At 49.8% G+C, this 20,756-nt stretch overlaps 1 protein-coding gene across 1 annotated transcript in view; it reads left to right on the top strand.

The window, feature by feature from the left end:
- LOC119386432 (proteasome adapter and scaffold protein ECM29) overlaps positions 1 to 20,756 on the top strand; it is an 814,720-nt gene that overhangs the window by 18,207 nt on the left and 775,757 nt on the right. The window contains exon 2 of the mRNA XM_037653733.2: positions 9,082 to 9,212. Coding sequence (XP_037509661.1) covers positions 9,082 to 9,212 — 131 coding nt within the window. The remainder of the gene's footprint in view (positions 1 to 9,081; positions 9,213 to 20,756) is intronic.

The raw sequence follows: 20,756 nt of genomic DNA on the forward strand, positions 1-20,756 counted from the left end.
CTCCGGTTTAGCTCCGCAATCTTCTTCCGTAGCCGGCGGTTCAGGCGTTGCCCTTTCCATCTTTGCAGTAGCGATTGCTTAGCTTCTAACATGTGGGCGAGTCTGCTGTCCATCTTCTCAGTTTCCAGGTTGGTGGTGACGGTTCGCGTTGCTGCCTCGAGATCCGTCTTGAGCTGCGACATCCACCCGTGTAGGGATGCGTCCGCGTCTTCCGCTGCCCGACCGGTCCTCAGCTCTCTGAACGTGTCCCAATCCACTAGCTTGAATATCTTTTCCTCGGTCCTGTGAGAGCCTAACGTTATCTCTGTGATATAGTGGTCGCTGCCCAGATCCAACCCTGTGTTAGACCACGACACTCGAGTAATGTTCTTGATGAAGGCGAGGTCGGGCGTGGTGTCCCTGCTTGTGGAAGTTCCCCGTCTCGTCGGTTGTGTCGGGTCGGTTATGAGCTCGAGACCTGCCTCGATGCTCTCTTCCCGTAGATCTTTGCCCTTACGTGTACTCTGCACGTATCCCCACGTCGGATGCGGGGCATTAAAGTCTCCCGCCACAAGCAGGGGGTTACTGCCTGCCAGGTGCATGGCCTTGGTTAGGAAGGCCCGAAACCTCTGCCTGTGCTGTTTTGGGCTGCTGTATGCGTTGAGGATAAACGTTGGCTTGCTACGCTTCCCCTTGCCTGCTATCTCTACCACCAAATACTCGATGTTATTAGAAGGCATGTGGATATCATGCTGTACGAAAGTGAGCTTGTTCCGTACCAGAATGGCAACCCCCCTACCGTCGGAATACTTGGCCACGGTACGATATCCCTGGATTTTAATATGCTCGGTGAGCGTCTCCTGTAGCAGGATCACGCTAGGTTTCCTTTCGTGTGTCCTGAGGTATTGCTGTAGCGTTTGTGCCTTGGGCCTCCCAGCCCTCGACAGTTCCACTGCCACACTGTGAAGTCGCTAGTGCGTCCTGCCATCATGAGGAGTTCCATGTATGCCGGCGTTACTACCTGGCATTACTCGGTCCGTTGGCTGACTGGTCGCCATCCCGGAGAAGCTAGTCGCTAGGGGTCCTATTGTAGGGGCCACCGAATTTTCTAGGAAGGCCTCAATCTTGTTGCAACGTTGGTTGTATCTTTCTTCCATAGCCGCCAGGTTGGTTTGGAGACTGTTCGTGTTGATTTGTAAGCTCGCTACATTGGTTTCCAGATGAGCGATATTTGATTGCATGCCGGCTACCGCTTCTGTTAGCTGCTTGACACTGTCACTGAGCACACTCAGCATCTGACGGATCTCGGAGCGAGCACGCCCGGCTGCCGTCAATTCCTGTTCGCCATTGAGAGCCCTGGAGCTTAGGAGTGGTAATACGTCATCCTAGACGTATTGCCACTCCTAAGCTCCTCTACCTCTCGCATGAGTTTCTGAATCACGGTTCGCATATGCGCGTTTTCATTTTCTAGCTTTGCCAACCTGTCATTGCTCATATGCCCTGTCGTCGCGCCCCCGGTTACCTTGTTTGGGTCGGTTAACTGAGGCAGTCGGCCCATGTTGTTCCGGTGGTCGTCGGTCTGCCTCCTGGGTGGTGGGTATCCAGGAACTGCACCCGGCTCATCCCGCTGCCTCTGGGTCCGGAAGTTGAGTGCTTCCCGGACTGGGAGCGCTCTCTCGGCCGGGATGTGCTGCGGGATTTGCCTCGTGACCCCAAGCGCCCCTTGGACCTGGAGCGGCCCCTGGATCTGGAGCGTCCCCGGGTTGGTGGCTGGCCCTCGGCTCCCGTCTGCCCGGCCTGCTGGTCCTCCATCGTGGCTTCATCTCGATGGTCTTGGGACCCGGAGCTGACGTGTGGTGTCTCGATGTCACACAAGGCCTCCGCCTTTTCCCATCTTCTGCGTCGTACCACGTATGGTACCTGGTATCTTTGCTTGCACTGGCGGTCTGCGGTTGCGTGCGTGCCTCCACACAGTTTACATTTTGGCGTACAACGATGTCCTTCCTCCGGTTGGAGGGCTCTACATTGTCGACATGCCTTGACTTCCGGCGTTGGGCATACATCCGCGCGATGCCCCAGCTTGCCACATTGATAGCACGTGTTCACTTGCTTGCGATATAGCGTACATGTTACACGGGTAGGACCATACTTGACGAAACTGGGCACCCTGAGTCCTTCAAAGGCCACAATCACCGTGGTTGTGTTCTTGATGCGTTTAGCCTCGAGGGCTAGCGGGTTCTCGCTGTTGATGATTCGACGCTGCACCTCCGCGAGGCTGTCTTCAATGGGGATGCCACGGATAACGCCTTTGCACGTGTTGTGCGGTGCCGCTTCGTAGGCGCTGATCTCGTATAGCTTGTCGTATAGCTTGATGGCCTTTGTTCTCACGTACTGGGTAGCGTTCTCCCTCTTGGGCGTGCTGACCACGACGATATTCTGCAGCCAATTGGGACATATGGTGTCCCCTTCTGCTTCACTCTCTGTTATTCCAGCCGCACGTATTAGGGCACTGGCGATCACCGGGGCTCCCATCCTGGCGATGTTGAGCCCTCCTCTCAGTCTTACGATGACTTTAGCCTCTTCTTTAGGTAAACGGGGCATTCGCCCTGCCTTGAGTAACTTTCCCTTGAGCTGCACTGCACGGTTTCCACCATTCCGGGCCACGTCGCAAGACACGGGGCCAAGAGTTCCTTTAACGTCAGTGAGGGCAGTCTCACTGCGTTTTGCAGAGCGTCTAGAAACCGCTTGCTGCCATCCCAAATCTTCGGAGACAAGGTCGGGGTGAATGTCCTCCCCATCCACAGTGACTTCCATTTCTAATAGCTTCGACCAGCGTCGCCCGTGCGTGAAACAGGTTCCGCCAGAGGCGGGCCCCTTGTTGGGGTTAGGCCTAGAGTGAGCAGGCCCACCCCTCTCTGGCGTAGTCGAAGTGTAGATGGGCGCTAAATCGATGAAAAGTCCACCCACCAGTGAAAAAAAGGGTATCGGCGTGATCCCCTGTCACTCCAAGCGTCCTCTGAGTCACAAAACGCGGGTGTTAGAGGGAAATTTCCGGCCAAAAATGTTGAAAAAAGCAGGAGCCGATGTAAACACGACCATACTGTTCGACGCCCCCTAGCGGCCTCCCGGTGGCTGTTGACGAGGAAGAATTATGAATGAGCCCTTTGTAATGGGTTGCAGGCATTAAATGACACAATTCGCATTGTGTGACACCTGGTTGTTATTTTACTCTTCTACCACGCTATATTTCTTGGCCGACATGATGCATGTATAGGGTTTCTTTTGCGAAGGAGTTTCAAGCATTGGCTGGCTCTGTGGTAGAATACTCAACTGCCACACAGAGGCCCACCTTCAAATCCCAGCCGATCCTGGACATTTTTTTCTCATTTCATTTTTTCTTATTTCACGCGAGAGCAGTTGCGGACACCAGCGGCAGCGGTGACAGCAGACAGCTACAGTGTCAAAAGCAGCTGTTATGACCTCAGCACAGCTTTTGCTGTAAGGCCTTTTGCATAATGAAGCCTAACACTGTAACGGAACCACATAGATGAAATTACAGTGCACAGTTGTCTGTTTTCAATCAAAACGCGAAACAAAGAAATGTAAACATACCACCTACATAATGTTTCAACGCAGGTCAGAATCATTTTATTTTAACAACAGAAACAATGCAGTATATGCAATATGTTGTATTGCTTCTTGTGTTAAAGTAAAGTGATTCTGACCTTGGGGTTTAAAACAATAAAATAGACTCCTCGTATTTTTAATTTTTTGTTCTTTTATTGTTTTTCACTCGTTTCTGATTATATGGAAAATATTTACAAAATATTAGGTATTTCAGATATATGTACTATTCAATGCGAGTAGTAAATCCAATAAAATGCCATTTCATTTGTTATTCAAAGTTTGCTGATATTCGCACCCATCTCTGCAAGCTTTGCAGCACCCTGAAGAAGCTGCACTGCGAGAGCTGTGCTAGGGTTGTGTACTGCACCGTTATTGCAGTGCTGGCATTATGCTGTACCTTCTGTCATATGCATGAACTCGCCAGTGGCCAGTTTTGATCTGAACTGCAATATAATGTCTCTCACTGTGTATCTATCACAAGGTGTCGCAGTGAAATGCTTTATGTTCTGGTTTTAGTTTCGTTTCACTGTAAAAAGTTCTGTTCCGTTTCTGTTCCACCATGAAAAATGGTTCGTAATGGTCTTTATTTGCATGCGAAAAACCAGAGTAACGATAAACAGATTATATTTATTTTTCCTCATGAGCAAAATACGAGTTCTCTGAGCAGGCTGAATGCGTTGCGTCGTGATCTCAGAAGCAGCATGTTATTGAGTCCACTCTCCGATATGCGAGGCCGCTGCTCTCATTAAACAAACTGCAGCGCTGAGAATGCTTTCTCCATGCTGACCTGTGTGGCTGGTGCACCAAGGGCCATTTGTGCTAATCTGTACATTCTCCCAAAATTTCAACATAATCGTGTGCCTTTAAAGGTGCGGCTCTTTCTCCAGCATTTTACAGCAAGTATACAATGTCCACACAGCCTAGTTCACGTGTCAAGCGGGATTGAGCAAATTGTCAAATGCGATTTATGCCTTTCTGACATACGTGCTAATACTGACCCTCAAGATGTGCGTTAATGCTCACATTGGCCAACTTTTCCCTTTTAAGCGAAAACCAATAAAAAATATCACGGTTTCACTCCGAAATGAAATAATAGATAATGCTTTGGTCACAATATCGTTTCTTTCTTTTTTTCATTTTCTGTTTGTTACTGCACGACAAACAGTCTCCCACAGCAGCTAGTTTCAACATAAAGTTGCATACTGGGGCTGCTTGTTGATGTCCCTTTCTATCTCAGCATCGCAAGCAAGGCCATTTTCACTGCCACAATAAAGGTGTGGACAGGACCACAAGATGGTTTGGTATATTGATCATTAATCATCAGAGATGCAGGGCGCACGCTTGTCTGCATGACTACTGTTACTGCTACTATTGGTATGCTTCGTTACATGATGATCCCATTCATTGCCTGTCTTTATTTGCATAGTTGCTAATTGGAATTTATACAAGGCTTTGTTGGTTGCACCGCTGATTGTGAGCTGCTTACTATCTTTTTTTTTTTTTGTCATAAAAAGCAGGCAAGCTTCTAGAGGTACTGACCCCTTTTTTCGAAGGCGAGTTTACTCTGTATACAGAAACAGACAGCTCTGAGCAAGTGTGAAGCTCTGCAAATGCTGATATCATATTTTGATATTAAAGTCAATTTTCCATGGCACACCTACCAACATCGACCATACTTTGACGGTAGGCTACAGTACAAAGTCTGGTGACTTCACGCAGCAGCGTGACTCTATTTGTAATGACGTCAGGTACCAAAACTTCCAAAATGGCTCCCTGTGTGTCAGCCACGGTGTGGAGCGGCCATGGAAACGTTGCGATATCTTGCGAGAGCATGTGACGAGAAGCTGATACTGTATCGTGATGTCAGGGTACAGTAGGAACCGAAGCTAGCTTTTAAAAATGTACTGTAGTTACTTTTTCAGGGTGCACTCATGCATAGCGGTACATTTTCTAAGCTGAGTAGCACTGACAATTGGGTGAGGTGGTACAGATGCATGGCTTCAGAACAGCGCAACAAGGCAGACGACAAGACGAAGGATCACACGAACACAAGCGCCGACTCACAACTAAAGAAGTACGGACTGCTGGGCGAGTTGGTAACTCATCTTAATGCTGTGGTGCGCAAAGGAACGAAACACGAAGGAAGGCAAACGAAACACGGCGCAAACTATCAACTGAAAATTTATTGAAACACCAAACATATATATATGTGGTTAGATGACCCCGTGTTAAAGGCACGTGTACACACAACGATTGTCTCACTGACGCGCTTCCAGAAAATTTATCTCCGCAGCAAGTAGTGTGACGGAGGGCTTCGCGACACATTCATCACCAGCTTTGTTGATCAGATAAGCTTCCTCAATTTCACGCGCTACCCTATCTTTGAACCTTGATTCCACCGTCGTCTCAGCGAACTGTGGTGCGCAGCCGCATTCTCTGCAATGCAAGGAAAGGTTAGAGCATGGCTGTCCCTTTAGTGAAGCTTTATGATCCATCAGCCTGTTATTAATACAACGCCCGGTCTGTCCAACATAACGCTTCCCGCACGAAAGCGGAATGTCGTACACCACACCCGTGGCGCATTCAACCTCTTTAGCCCGGTGCTTTACCTTGCAAACACCCTTGTCTTGCTCCCCGCCCTCGACCTTCCTGTCTACAGCCGCGCAAATGCTGCCTAAACGGTAGCCAGCCGAAAATAAAACATTGCATCCGTACCTTGCTCCCACTTTCTTTAAACGATGTGAAACGCCGTGTAGGTAAGGGATGCTGGCGACAGGTAGTTTCTTTGAACCCATACCGTGCTCAGAACTTCTTGCCTTCACTTTCAAGTCCTGCAGGACCCTTTCCGCCAGCCTCGCCAAATGATTATGAGGAAACTTGGATGACCTGAGTCTGTCAAGTTGCCTCTCGAGGCTCTTTTCCATACTGTGCTGACAAGATTTCTTGAGCGCGGCCTTCAAACACGACATCGCGACAGCATTCTTGACGACTTTCGAGTGCCCAGACCGAAAATCAAGCACTGGTTTTTCGCTTCTTGGAGCATACATCCAACATGTATGACACCCTTGGAAGTACAGCCTCAGATCCAAAAACTGAATGCAGTTGTCTTCAGGGAGCTCAAAGGTGAATCGCAGACCTGCACCAACATCCTTGAAAATCTTGAGTACATTGACGCGCGAGTTGACACAACAGTTAGACTTTACCAGTACTAGATAATCGTCCACATAGCGAAACATTTTCACAACAATACCATCGAGGGCCGATTCAAGGTCGCGGTCAACCGAGCTTAAGAAAATTTCACTTAATATAGGGGCGACACTCGAACCAATACAAACCCCCGACCTCTGGGTATACACATCTCCCTTCCACCCGATGATAGTTGATGACAAATACACAGATAAAAGCTCGAGAAAAGATCCCACAGACACACCGCACTTTTCCTGGAACTTTAGTTCATCATTGTGTATCTGGATGCAATCCTTAACTCGCTCCAACAACCCATCCCGCGGCAAGGAGTAAAAAAGGTCTTCCACATCCACGCTGAACCCGGACAGAGACCGCGGAGCAGCACTCATTAAGAACTGTGTCACTTCCTCGGAGTTCTTGACCCGGAAAGGGTCCACCAGGCACAACGAAGACAGATGCTACTGTAGGTACCCTGAAACCTCGCTCTGCCAAGTACCACGCTCGGAAACTATGAGGCGGAACGGCACTTCCGGCTTGTGGGTCTTCACGGTGAAGAACATTTGAAGCACCGAACTTTTTTCCTTCTTTACCGCGGCACACAGCTTGTCGAGCTGTAGACCTTGCAAGAGAGCCACCGCCCGTTTTTTCACTTCCGCCGGTTTCTTGTCCACTGTCTTGAGATTCTTTTCAATCGCCCGCGAGGCCTTCTCCAGGAATATGCACTCTGGCATAACAGCGAAACAACCCTCCTTGTCCGCCACTAAAGGTCTCAGGCGGCACTCAGTGAACTGGTTCACGAGCCATCGATTGTCCAACTTCATGCCTGGCTTTCCTCCCCTAGTCGTAATGACCTCCGCGCACTCCGCGACGCAGCGGGCCCTGTCCACCTCGGGTACCCTATCGGCCACACAGCGTCCCAACGCCAAGGTTTCCGCCGGTTTCAACCGTGGCTCAAAGGAAAACTTCGGACCAAGCTCAAGCACCTTCCTCACCTTATCATCCAAGGGGGCATCCCCCAGGGTAACCACCTTTCCTGGAATGGCATCCATCTTGTTCTTCTTCGGTAGTGTCGGACGTGTCGTGTTCCACAGAAACTTTCTTTCTGTTCCACAGAAACTTTCTGTGGAACACGACACGTCCGACACTACCGACACTACGTTTCACATCGTTTAAAGAAAGTGGGAGCAAGGTACGGATGCAATGTTTTATTTTCGGCTGGCTACCGTTTAGGCAGCATTTGCGCGGCTGTAGACAGGAAGGTCGAGGGCGGGGAGCAAGACAAGGGTGTTTGCAAGGTAAAGCACCGGGCTAAAGAGGTTGAATGCGCCACGGGTGTGGTGTACGACATTCCGCTTTCGTGCGGGAAGCGTTATGTTGGACAGACCGGGCGTTGTATTAATAACAGGCTGATGGATCATAAAGCTTCACTAAAGGGACAGCCATGCTCTAACCTTTCCTTGCATTGCAGAGAATGCGGCTGCGCACCACAGTTCGCTGAGACGACGGTGGAATCAAGGTTCAAAGATAGGGTAGCGCGTGAAATTGAGGAAGCTTATCTGATCAACAAAGCTGGTGATGAATGTGTCGCGAAGCCCTCCGTCACACTACTTGCTGCGGAGATAAATTTTCTGGAAGCGCGTCAGTGAGACAATCGTTGTGTGTACACGTGCCTTTAACACGGGGTCATCTAACCACATATATATATGTTTGGTGTTTCAATAAATTTTCAGTTGATAGTTTGCGCCGTGTTTCGTTTGCCTTCCTTCGTGTTTCGTTCCTTTGCGCACCACAGCATTAAGATCACAACTAAAGTTTATTTAATACCACAGAACAGATATATACAGACACGTGGCTACACACAATGCAAAAAGAACAAACAAAAGCCAAAGCACGTTATCCATTCAGGTACAAGGTTTCTTTATGCTGTAGCGCAACTGAGGGACAGCTGATACAAAACTGTTTTTTATTTGAATGTTCCATGCTTCGATTATTTCCCGAGTCATCTTATCATGATGCCTCGAAATAATGCTTGTGATGCCGCACTTCTCACAGTGCTGAGAAATGTGTTCGTGTGATCATTCGTCTGCCTTGTGCTGTTCTGAAGCCATGCGTTTTCTAAGCTCTTTAGGGCTTGGCCTGTCATTTGACGCAAGAAAAGGACAACGTAAGATTTTCGTGTCGGTAGCCTTTTAAATGCTTTTTGAATGACCAAAGAATGTGATCTTCAAGGTCAGTAGTTTGAAATTTTTGTTCAGCCTTTTAGAATGAAGACTGTGTTGTCCCTCGCAGTGCTGGTGGAGCGTGTTTTTCTTCGCTTTGTGACGGCCGAGAGTGATGAGCAGTTTGAGTCTGTGCTGTCCAAGTTTCTGCTTCCTGTCCTGGGCAAACTGAGCAGCCCCCATGAGAGCATTCGCAAGAAGGTCAGTACCACTTATCATTATCAAACATTTTTATGATTTTAGGTCTATTGCATATTTCTTGGGCTGCTGATGTTCAGGAGATGGAATGAGACGACGCCGAACGGCAGGGTTCAATTGCACGCACAGGGGTGCAACGGCTGTGCCAATTGCGGCAATTTGATACAATTCCTTATTTTTGCGCCAAGCTGAGCTAAAACCATGAAATTTGATGAAATTGCACAAAATTGCCCGAACAGCCTCACATTTTTTTCAGTTGTGCTAATTTTAGCAGGAAATGGAGACCGCGTTGGCCGCCTGCAGTTTGGGCATCATCAGCCAATCCAGTCCAAACGTGCATACCCTAACCCACTATGAAAGAAAAAAAAATACAGTGGTTCTAAAATTTCCTGGCCTTCTGTCACATGCACAACTTGTAAGCCACTTTCGCCCCAGTACACCAGCGCCTTGCGAAAAAGTGAACTAAGATTTAGAAGAAGCTATTGTTACGGGGGGTTTATTGAGGATTCTACGAGAGCGACGATCGTAGCAGCAGCGCGTAGGGAGTAGCCAGAGAGCGAATTGTCGGTGTGTGCCAGCTGATGGCGATGGGCCTTTATGCTTGCCGATCTTCTTCCTCACAATCACCCCCGGTATGGAGAGGTAGCCATCCTGGCGATCTAGATAGAGGTCAGCGGATCATAATATGCCTTGAGGCGGTCAGTGTGGACTGTCTCTCGCCCGCGACGACGGAGATCGGAAGATGGCGTAACGGGTTCAACCACGTAATTGACAGGGGAGGTTTGCGCAACCACGCGGTAGGGTCCGTGGTACTTTGGAAGGAGCTTAGATGAAAGGCCGGGAGCAGCAACTGGAGCCACCCAAAGCCACACGAGGGAGTCGATAGGAAAAGGGTCCGGAGGTGGCTTGGAGTCATGGCGCTGTTTTTGGCGACACTGTTCATCATAGGTGAAAGATCGGGCAAGTTGTCGGCATCTCTCAGCGTGCTGGGCGAGCTCAGACACAGGTTGGCAGTCGGCAGGGTCTGGGTGATACGGGAGAATTGTATCAATCGTGCTGGAGGGCTCGCGGCCATAAAGCAAAAAGAATGGTGAGAATCCGGTAGTGGCTTGGCAGGCGGTGTTGTACGCGTATGTGACAAATGGAGGTACAACATCCCAATTGCAGTGGTCTGAGGCAACGTACATAGACAACATGTCACCAAGGGTCCGGTTAAATCGTTCAGTTAAGCCATTGGTCTGTGGGTGATAAGCGCTAGTAGTGCGGTGAATAATTTGGCATTCAGATAGGAGGGATTGCAGCACGTCCGAGAGGAATACACGTCCCCGATCACTCAGGAGTTCACGAGGTGCGCCATGGCGAAGAATGAAGTTGTGTAGAATAAACGATGCAACGTCTTTTGCTTTTGAAGCAGGCAAGGCGGCGGTTTCAGCATACCTTGTCAAATGATCTACGGCAACGACAATCCATCGGTTTCCAGCACCAGTGCATGGAAGGGGCCCGTATAAATCGATGCCGACACGGTCAAACGGGAGGGGTGGGCATGGTAGTGGCTGGAGAGGTGCTGTGGAGAGGTGCGAGACTGGTTTGCGTCGTTGGCAGGGGATGCAAGAGCGGACGTACTTGCAGATGAAGTTGTACATGCCCCGCCAATAATATTGTCGACTGAGCCGCATCTACGTCTTAGACACTCCACCGTGACCACACTGTGGGTCATTGTGGAAAGCGGAGCACAATTCTTGACGAAGATTACGGGGTACGGCTAGTAACCATGTGCGGCGGTATAAAAGTCCGTCGTGGATAGCGAAATGCTGTGCCTGGCGTCGCAGTGCGCGAGGTGCCGACGCTGTTGGAGGGCTTGACAAAAAGTTCAAAATGGTGGCGATCCATGGGTCGTTTCGTTGTTCTAAGGCCATGTCCAGGATGTCAAGCGGCGACATATCTTGATCGCGAGTAGAAGTGCTGTCATCTGAGATGAGGGGAAAACGAGAAAGGGCGTCAGCGTCAGAGTGTCGGCGGCCAGAGCGATAGACGACGCGGATGTCGTAGTCCTGGATTCGGAGAGCCCAACGAGCGAGGCGGCCTGAAGGGTCCTTCAGGTTCGAAAACCAGCAAAGAGCGTGGTGGTCCGTTACGACGTCAAAAGGACGACCGTAAAGATAGGGGCGAAATTTCTGAAGAGCCCATATGATAGCCAAGCACTCTTTTTTTGTGACGGAGTAATTGGCCTCAGGTTTCGTGAGCGCACGACTGGCATAGGCGACCACGTATTCGGTGTTGGCGTCCTTATGTTGTGCGAGCACAGCACCAAGGCCAACACCACTGGCATCAGTGTGAGTTTCTGTCCGTGCGCTGGGATCGAAGTGGCGCAAGATTGGCGGAGATGTAAGCAGGCGGCGAAGAGTCGTAAACGCGTGATCACAGGCTTCCGACCAGGTAGACAGTTCATTGTCGCTGTGGAGAAGTGCATTCAGGGGTGCGATGACGTTAGCGAAATTGCGAACGAAGCGTCGAAAATATGAGCATAGGCCAATAAAGCTGCGTAGTGCTTTCCGGGTAGTGGGCTTTGGCAAATCGGATACGGCCCGGAGTTTAGCAGGATCGGGGAGAATGCCTTCTTTGGAGACAACGTGGCCTAATATAGTCAGTTTTTGAGCCGCAAACTGGCACTTTTTCAAGTTAAGCTCGAGGCCAGCATTCTGGAGACAGGTCAAAACTTGATGTAAACGGTGCAGATGAGTAGAAAAATCTGGGGAAAGGACGACAATGTCATCAAGATAGCAGAGACAAGTGCACCACTTCAGGCCGCGCAGGATGCCGTCCATCATGCGTTCAAAGGTCGCGGACGCGTTGCAGAGACCGAACGGCATTACAGTGAATTCGTACAATTCGTCTGGTGTTACGAACGCTGTTTTCGAACAGTCAGCGTCAGCCATTGGCACTTGCTAGTAGCCAGAGCGGAGATCCAAGGAAGAAAAGAACTCCGCACCCTGTAAACAGTCCAGGGCGTCATCAATACGGGGTAACGGATACACATCCTTTCGGGTAATGCCGTCAATAATCGACGCAAAATCGTATGGTACCGTCTTTTTTCTGAACCAGGACGACTGGCGAGGCCCAGGGACTGTTGGAAGGTTGAATGACACCACGTTGGAGCATGTCTTTCACCTGCTCATCGATAACGTGCCTTTCGCTCACCGATACTCGGTAAGGACGCTGTCGAATGGGCGCATGGCTTCCAGTATCAATGGTGTGCGACACATCCGTCGTGCGGCCAAGCGACGTTGCGTGGGAGTCAAACGAGGATGAGAAACCTTCGAGCAAGCGAAGAAGCTGGTCGCGCTGCGTCGTCGTAAGGTCGCTTGCAATAGTTGGTGTGAAAGGCCGCGGCAGTGACTGAGGAGGCGAGGTCTCAAGGGCGGCCAGGTCAGCGGAGCCTTCCATGATGTCAAAAATTGAAGAAGATGGCAGTGGTTCGGCTCTCCCTAGGCTTTCACGGTGGCGCAGGGTGACTGGTGCGGCTGTTGGGTTTGACATGTACATGACAGAGGTGCCAGAATTGAACTGAAGGACGGCGAACGGCATTGTTAGTGATCAGCGGTGAAGTAGAAGGTCAGAGGGTGTGAAAAGCAAGGTGCCGTTGTTGATAGAAATACAAGAGATGCTGACAAGAGCAGTAGACCAGGCCGGTGTAACGGTGTCTTTGGAAACTGCGATTTTACAAGAGTCTGTGTGGTCATTGATAATATCTGGTGAAAACGGAAACAACTCGATTTCGGCGCGGGCGCAATTGATGATCACATGGTGCGTAGAGAGAAAATCCCAGCCTAATCTGACGTCGTGAGAACATGATGGCAACACGATGAATTCGATGACATAGACGACATTCTGAATGACGACATGGGCTGTGCAGGTGCCGGACAGCTCGACGTGCTGTGCGTTGGCGGTACGAAGAGATAGTCCAGAAAGTGGTGTCGTCACTTTTCCGATTCGGCGGCAAATGCGGGCATCAATTGCTGAAAGAGCAGCGCCAGTGTCGACGAGGGCTAGCGTCCGTATTCCTTCTATGGCGACATCAATAACGTTCTTCGGGGAAATTTGAGGCCTTAGACAGTTCGCTGGCACCACAGTTCTTGCCTCCTGAACTGCGCTAGTTAGTTTTCCTGGCGCAGAGGGCTCCGCCGTCATTGCATGGGTGAAAGGGAACGGCGGTGAGGAGAAGGCGAACGGCGGGAGGAGAATGGTGCCTCAGCGACAGGAGCAGATTCGCGGTCGTCCGAATAACTACGGCGGGGCTGACGTGGCGCATACATGACCCATGGTGGACGCATATTGTTGGAGACGTTCGGTACACGAAAGTGACAGTAACGTGCCACATGTCCAGGAAGACCACAATGAAAACAGATAGGACGGTTGTCTTCTGTGCGCCAAGGATCTTCAGCTCGTGCGTACTGTACTGCTGGTCGGGCGGGTGCAGATACTGGCGGGCGCATATGTGGGCGACGTGGGCCGTAACTTTGTAGCACAGGCCTCGAAGCGACTTCAGCGTACGTCAGAGGAGCAGCAGTTGGAGCCTGAAGGAGAGAAGGTGGAACTTGATCGGCTACCTGATCCCTGATGATGTTCTGGAGAGCGGCGCCAATGGAGGACTCGACTGGCCGTGAATAAGCGGCATCAGCGAAAGCTGACGAGCGACTTCTTCTCGAATGAAATCCTTAATCTGTTGCAGCAGGGACGTGTGATCGGGAGCAACAGCCAAGCCCGACATTGAAGTCGCGGGTGGTAGAGATTGGCGGGTGGCTGCACGTTGTTTGCGCAGTTCATCAAAGCTTTGGGAAAGGCTGATTAGGTCAGAGACTGTTGATGGGTTCCTCGCCAGCAGCATCTGAAAGGCATCGTCTTCGATTCCTTTCAAGATATGCCTAATCTTCTCGGCATCGGTTATTGCTGCATCAACGCGGTTACATAGGTCAAGAACGTCTTCTATGTAGCTTGTGAAATTCTCACCGCTCTGCTGCGCACGAGCACGCAAACGTTGCTCAGCTCGAAGCTTGCGAACGGCGGGGTGCCCGAATACCTCCGTCACGGTAGTTTTGAAGGCAGCCCATGTCGGGAGGTCACGTTGGTGGTTTCGATGCCACACGCTGGCGACACCGCTCAAGTAAAATGACAGGTAGTTGAGCTTTCCTGCGTCGTCCCAGCGGTTTATCACGCTCACTCGTTCGTATTCAGCGAGCCAGTCTTCCACATCTTGCTCCTCCGCACCGCTGAAGATTGGTGGGTCGCGTTGAGGGAACGGGCCAGGGCAGAGCACGGTAGTCACCGTGGCACCGGGTTGTTGTTGTTGCATTGGTCCCCCTTCCGTCATTGTAGAGGCGGGCTTGAGTTTCCCGTTGCGTAGTTCCAGATTTGCTTACCCCACACCTCCACCACTTGTTACGGGGGGTTTATTGAGGATTCTACGAGAGTGACGATCGTAGCAGCAGCGCGTAGGGCGTAGCCAGAGAGCGAATTGTCGGTGTGTGCCAGCTGATGGCGATGGGCCTTTATGCTTGCCGATCTTCTTCCTCACACTATTAGTATTAGCTCTCATGGGACACAACACAATTTGTTCCTTGAATGCTCATGTGTGCACGTGCCGCATAATTACTAGTACTAGTATGATTGCTGACGTCTGAAAAAATTACTGGCGATTATTCAAAGCTGTATATGACATTTCTGCGGCCCTGAGAAACAATATAAAAAAACGTACGCCTGTTTTCTTTTTTCACCACCCTCACTCGCTCCTGCTTTATGAATCTCCCGAATTTTGAGGTCACCAGGTTGGCAGGTCCACATTAGCATTTGCATCACCTGTCAAATTATTTGACAGGCGCTGCAAATTCGAATGAGGACTTCGTTGTCTGCACTGTGGGGGGGTTCAACATGCTGCTTTTATTGAATTAACATTGCTCACGTGCACGAGTTAGCTGATGTTGAATGGTTTATAGATATTCTTGTTTTATTTTCTAAAAGTAAGCCTTCTTTGAATGTTATACAGTAAAAGCTCGTTAATTCGGATTTCTAGGCTCCGGAAAAAATGTCCGAATTAACCGAGTGTCCGAATTATCCAGTGGTCGAAATAAACACAATAAATGCTAGAGTTTTTTCAACATACCTTTACTTTACAAAGTAATCGCGGATGCGTGTCTGTTTTTGAGCAGAAATTCGCGCGGACACAATTTTTCTGAGCCCTTCAAGGTGCTAAGCAGCTCGCATGCTGTCTGCAGTGCCAAAACAAAATTCTTCAAGAACGACGAGGGCCTCCGTGACTTCCTTCACAGTGCGGGGGGGCACGTGTGGCTCATGGTGTGGCTGCTCCTCTAAAATGGCACCGCCAACGCCACCAACAACACACGCGCAGAAAAGGCGTTCAACCAGTCTCAAGTCAAGCCAAGTCGACAATTGATGTCCATGGCGATGCTGCGTTTGAGCTTCACTTCTGTTCCGAATTGTTCTTTTTTTGTTTTCGAGCCTCGCCAGCAGCCCGAAACTCGCCGTATTATCCGATTTGCGGTCAAATCTATTCGAAATAACGAGCGCCCAGTCTCATAGAGTGATGCGTATATTTACAGGGACCAGATGACGTGTCCGAATTAACCGATTTTCCAAATTAACGAGAGTCGAATTAACAAGCTTTTACTGTACCACAGTCACTTGATGAAAAACCGTGGTTATGCTGCTCCAAATTTGGGATTTTGTGCTAGAAAGCACTTTTTTTTTTCATCACGTGCTCCAAGTTTGGATTTTCGTGCTTCAAAAGCAACAGTTTGCTGCTCCAAAAATTGCTCAAATCCTGTTTTGGCTGTTGCACCCCTGCAGGCAGAAAATTCACACACCGCTAACAGAACTCAACAAACAAATGAACTAATGGGCATAAAAGCACATCAGTTCTTATCAGTCAACCCTATTCAGGTTAATGTGGCCACTTGGTGCTACAGGGGCGTCTGCTTCTGCGGGTGTTTGGGGAGTGGCGTCACCAAAAACCCAAGTCAATGCAAGGGTTTCGACCCCCTCCCACCCACGCGTAGCAGTGTTTGGCTTTGCCAGGTCCAGGGAAAAGGGGATCCCAAGGGGGTTGAGCCCTGAAATGAAAATTGAGCTGCCTGGTAGTAATTTTCACTGCTTTATTAGGCATCGGGCACACTGATTCCGAAGTATTTTGGCACAATATTCACTCTATATTTACCAATGCCCGTCTGAAATCCTAGCCTTGCACTCCTAAAACGACAATGCAGCACTGCCGGCTGGCATAGGAGTAATCTCATCCTGAGACATTTCAAGTCCTAAACATATTGTTAACCTTCGTTTGCTCTAAAATAATAGGTTTATATGAATGCTAGGAAGTAAAGAAATAATACGATAATTATATGAGCCAGCAGTAGTGCTCATAGACACCTGTACCTCCTAACTGCAGTGGAGGTGTCCTGACGGCACCTGGGGTGCTATCGCAGAACGATTCTATTTTTTGTTCCAATGCTTTTCATGCTTTTCGCGCTTGGCCATTGGTCAGAACGACGGTCCATCCGCGTTATCAACGCGATCAGCCAGCTGCGAGTGGTGGATGATAAGAATAGCATAGAATATGGCATTGAAATCGGAAATAGCATCGTTCCGCGATTGCACCCCTGCCCCAGCATAGCATATAGCGTGCGGTGCTGTTAGCACTTTCTGACAGAGGACGCACTCTTGTTCGCTAAGTGAGCAAACAATTTGAATTAGATTCAGGAGGGCTGAACTTTACTAAAGAATTGCCTCAGAATGATGGAATAAAATTTCTAGACATTTTCTGAATGTTTCATGAAAACAGCATATGCTGGCAATATTCTCCTAGATCTTCGAAACCACTGTTAAACTTCTCGTCGAAGCGTTCTAAGATTGTAAAAAACGGTATAGCCATGTCGCCTTAAGTCTTCTCTCACCAAGTCCTGTGAGCACGAAATGAGTGCCAGCTTTAATACGCAGGTTACGCGTCTTTTAGATGTAGGTTATCTTCACGTGGCAGTGGCCACTGTCGCTGAACGTTTAAAGAAGTCCGTTTTGTTAAGTCCAAGCATGGTTGCAGAAAGTAATGGTGACAAGCCTGGCATAGGTATTCCTGACATTCATTGCGTATCTCGCAGGCTAAAGAAAGTGGGGGGTAGAAAGGGCGTCAGTGTTGTTTTTACGGCTGCCAATAAGCTAGGCAACATATGTGCCACTGTGCAGAGAAAGAATGAGCGGGTGATAGACAAGAAGTGAACTGACATTTGTTTCATAAAACATCAAACCACCAAATTTACTGATTGCCGTACAGGTATACCTAAGATTCCATTTAGCTGCGGCTGCTTCTACATAGGACAGACAGGTAGTAGTGTTAACCAGAGATTAACCATTTCTCTACCATGAAAAAAGAAGGAAATTGTACCAAGATTACCGGAAATCTTTTTTTTTTTGCTAGATTTATAAAGCTTTTTTTCTGAATAAAATGGCACCTTTATTTCAATTCAATGGGGTTCCTTTATTTCACTAATTGAGTAAAAAAGATAGCTCGAAGATGGCTTCACAGTAGAATGAAAGGTGTCAATACAATGAAAGCCAAGACACGCATGGCACAACATGGGCAAGTGTGGCCATCAAGATACACAACTATAGTAGTTGTCATTGGTTCCATGTGGGACCAGTTTTTGTTGATGACGAGTGTGTAGTTGCCATCGGTCATTTTCGTACAAAACCTCCTGATGACTGCGCTCGTCAATGGGAGGGAAAGAGCTAATGGAACATAAGAGATCACTAACCAGAGGCTCACCGTCTAATCTATCTTTACATTGTCGAGAATGTAAGTGCACGCCATAATTCGATGAATGTGCAGTTTTGTACAGACACAGGAATGAAGTAAGGCGTCTCACGATCGGGCCCTGGCATATCGGTAATAGTGGTGTGTGATGAGTAAAGGAGGGGCACGAGGCACGTGCCGCACGTGGAAGCGCGGCGACGGTGCGCGAGAAGAAAAGTCACCCGATGGCACGCGCACCAGCCATGTCGACGCAGAGGATCGGCCAGTTAGGGGCTCGTGGCATGCGACCCGAGCCGTGATGATGAACGACGAAGGATGATCGGGGACTGTGCTGTGGGGCGCCGGACGGAGAAGATCGAGGAAGGAGCAAGCGTCGCACCCGTGGCGAAGGCGGCTGGTACTCGGTTCTGGAGGTGGTGGCACGCAAGGCCCGGGGAGTGGCCGTCGACCTTGGAAGGCTCCAAGCGAGGCTGCCCGGACCGTCGCCCCTCAATACGGCAGTTCCGGGATCGCCAGCAGCCCTTCTCTTCTCGGCAGGGTGGCTGCAGACCACAGGCAGTCAAGGAGACGCCCGTCACCAGTGGAGTCCTGAAGCAAGGGACCAAGGCCCAGTTAGGCCTAACCTCGACGGACCGAGGACGGAGAAGACTACTGGGGACGCTCGCGACGAGAGCAAGCAGCGGGCTGGACGAAGGCAACCGACGATGAACTCGGAGGCCTACTGAGGACGTCGACGACGGTCTCGACGAGAGATTGACGCAACGGGAACTTCGAGTCGTCGCGACGATCTGTAAGAACGTTCGATTGTCACAAGGCCCATAGTGGCCAGACTGAATTGGAGACGCAGCTAAGCCTAGCTAGAACGCATGGTTTAGGAAGTTGCAGTTCTAGATATGAACTGAGATTATTGAAAAAATGTAAATAGGCTTTTGTTCGAATTGTTCAGTGTCTGTAACGCTTTTTCATGTCACCTTTTTGCTCATTATAAACTTTGTTGTTTTTGCCCATCCTACCACGGTCTCCTGTGCCCATATCACTCTCTCCCGATCCGTTTTTGCCAGCACCCCCGAGATAACACGTGACATGGTGGAGCATGCGTGAGCCAACTGTCTATTAACTTGCATCAAGAAGAAATCAAGTGCCCGAACACGTGTGCCCGATCGATAGGTGTCACCTCTTGCCTGGGTGTGCGCAGATAAGTTTTTGTGTCTACTTTCCTTCCTGCTGCCGTGCGCCTTTTTCAGTTGTTAGTTGCCACTTGTGGTGTCTTGACTTCTCTCTTGTGTCTATGTTTGCATGCCTTGTCTTTTTAACATGAATACCTGCCAACTAGCTCAGCTCTATGTTATCCTACGCAGTAAAATCATCTTGTATAAGAATAAAATAACCTTCGTGTGTATCGGCGCGTTGTGTACCCGGTCTTTTGTTGTCTTTTGGGGCAGAAAACATTGATTACTCTCCTGACACAACTTGCACCCCGTTGTGCAACATGGACAAACCAATTTTTGCCCATCACAGGTAGGCAATATCATTCACGCCGCAAGAAACAATGCAAAAACAACACACGTGTGCCAACTACAGGCACAAAAGTGCTCTCGACTGCATGCAACATGCGCAAACGTGGATGGCCGAAAAAAATCACAGCATATCCACGGGGTGAATGATGATAAGTCGGGCGAAGCTCCGGAGGGAATCGTCGGTAAACCGTGAAACTCTTCCGTGAAATTCACCCAGAACATCATATAAAGAGTGTGAAACACCGCGGTAAGGTTATTATCGAACCAAAGTCGATCACACATGTTGCAACTGTGGCCAAATGGATGAGCGAGAAATTCCCGCTCGAACCGCGCGGCGGCTCCATGAATGTGAGACTGCTGGTGCCGCTTCCCCCCGCACGAGTACCATCAAGGTCTGTCAGGCGCAGCACTCGCTTCACCGCCGCTGTAAGAAATTCCCGCTCGAACCGCGCATCGGCTCCTTAAATGTGAGACCGCTGGCGCCGCTTCCTGCGCACGAGCACCATCAAGGTCTGCCAGGCGCAGCACTCGCTTCGCCGCCGCTGTGAGAAATTCCCGCTCGAACCGCGCGTCGGCTCCTTGAATGTGAGACCGCTGGCGCCGCTTCCCGCGCACGAGCACCATCAAGGTCTGCCAGGTGCCACGCTCGCTTCGCCGCCGCTTCTCGGGCTCGCACCACGGGATCCTGGCGACGAGCACAAGCCGCCGCTCCGCTTCGTCCATGTCCCACCAACGAGCCGACACGTACGGCGACGATCCAGGAGACTGAGAGAGGCACTCGTTCCCCGCAACGCAGGCACAGCCCGCGCAGCAGCCGATCGGAGAGTAGCAGCACTTCCACAGCCATCTAGTGGTGATTCACACAAGCGCACTATTGCACACACTTCTATTGGACCAACACAGATTGTGTACAGTGCCATCTAGAATATCATCAGTCAACTGCAGTTTTTATATACTTCTATAAGACAGCGTCATCTATTATACTGTTCGGGAGATACTGCCGGTTACGCCTGACAATGGGACAAGGTTAGACTAAGAGGAGCTACGCCCCTAAAACGGCCAAACATGAATGGCCAAAATGCAAGCAAGCAGTCAGCGCAAGTGCCAGCGCAAACAGACATCCACCAGAGAAACAGCAGGTACACACGTTGCACACAGGCGCTGTGTGTACGTGTCTGTTCGCCTTGGTACTTCCTGGCTCCATAATTTAGAATT

Source organism: Rhipicephalus sanguineus, chromosome 3 (genome assembly GCF_013339695.2).
Source record: "Rhipicephalus sanguineus isolate Rsan-2018 chromosome 3, BIME_Rsan_1.4, whole genome shotgun sequence".
NCBI classification, from domain to species: Eukaryota; Metazoa; Arthropoda; class Arachnida; order Ixodida; family Ixodidae; genus Rhipicephalus; species Rhipicephalus sanguineus.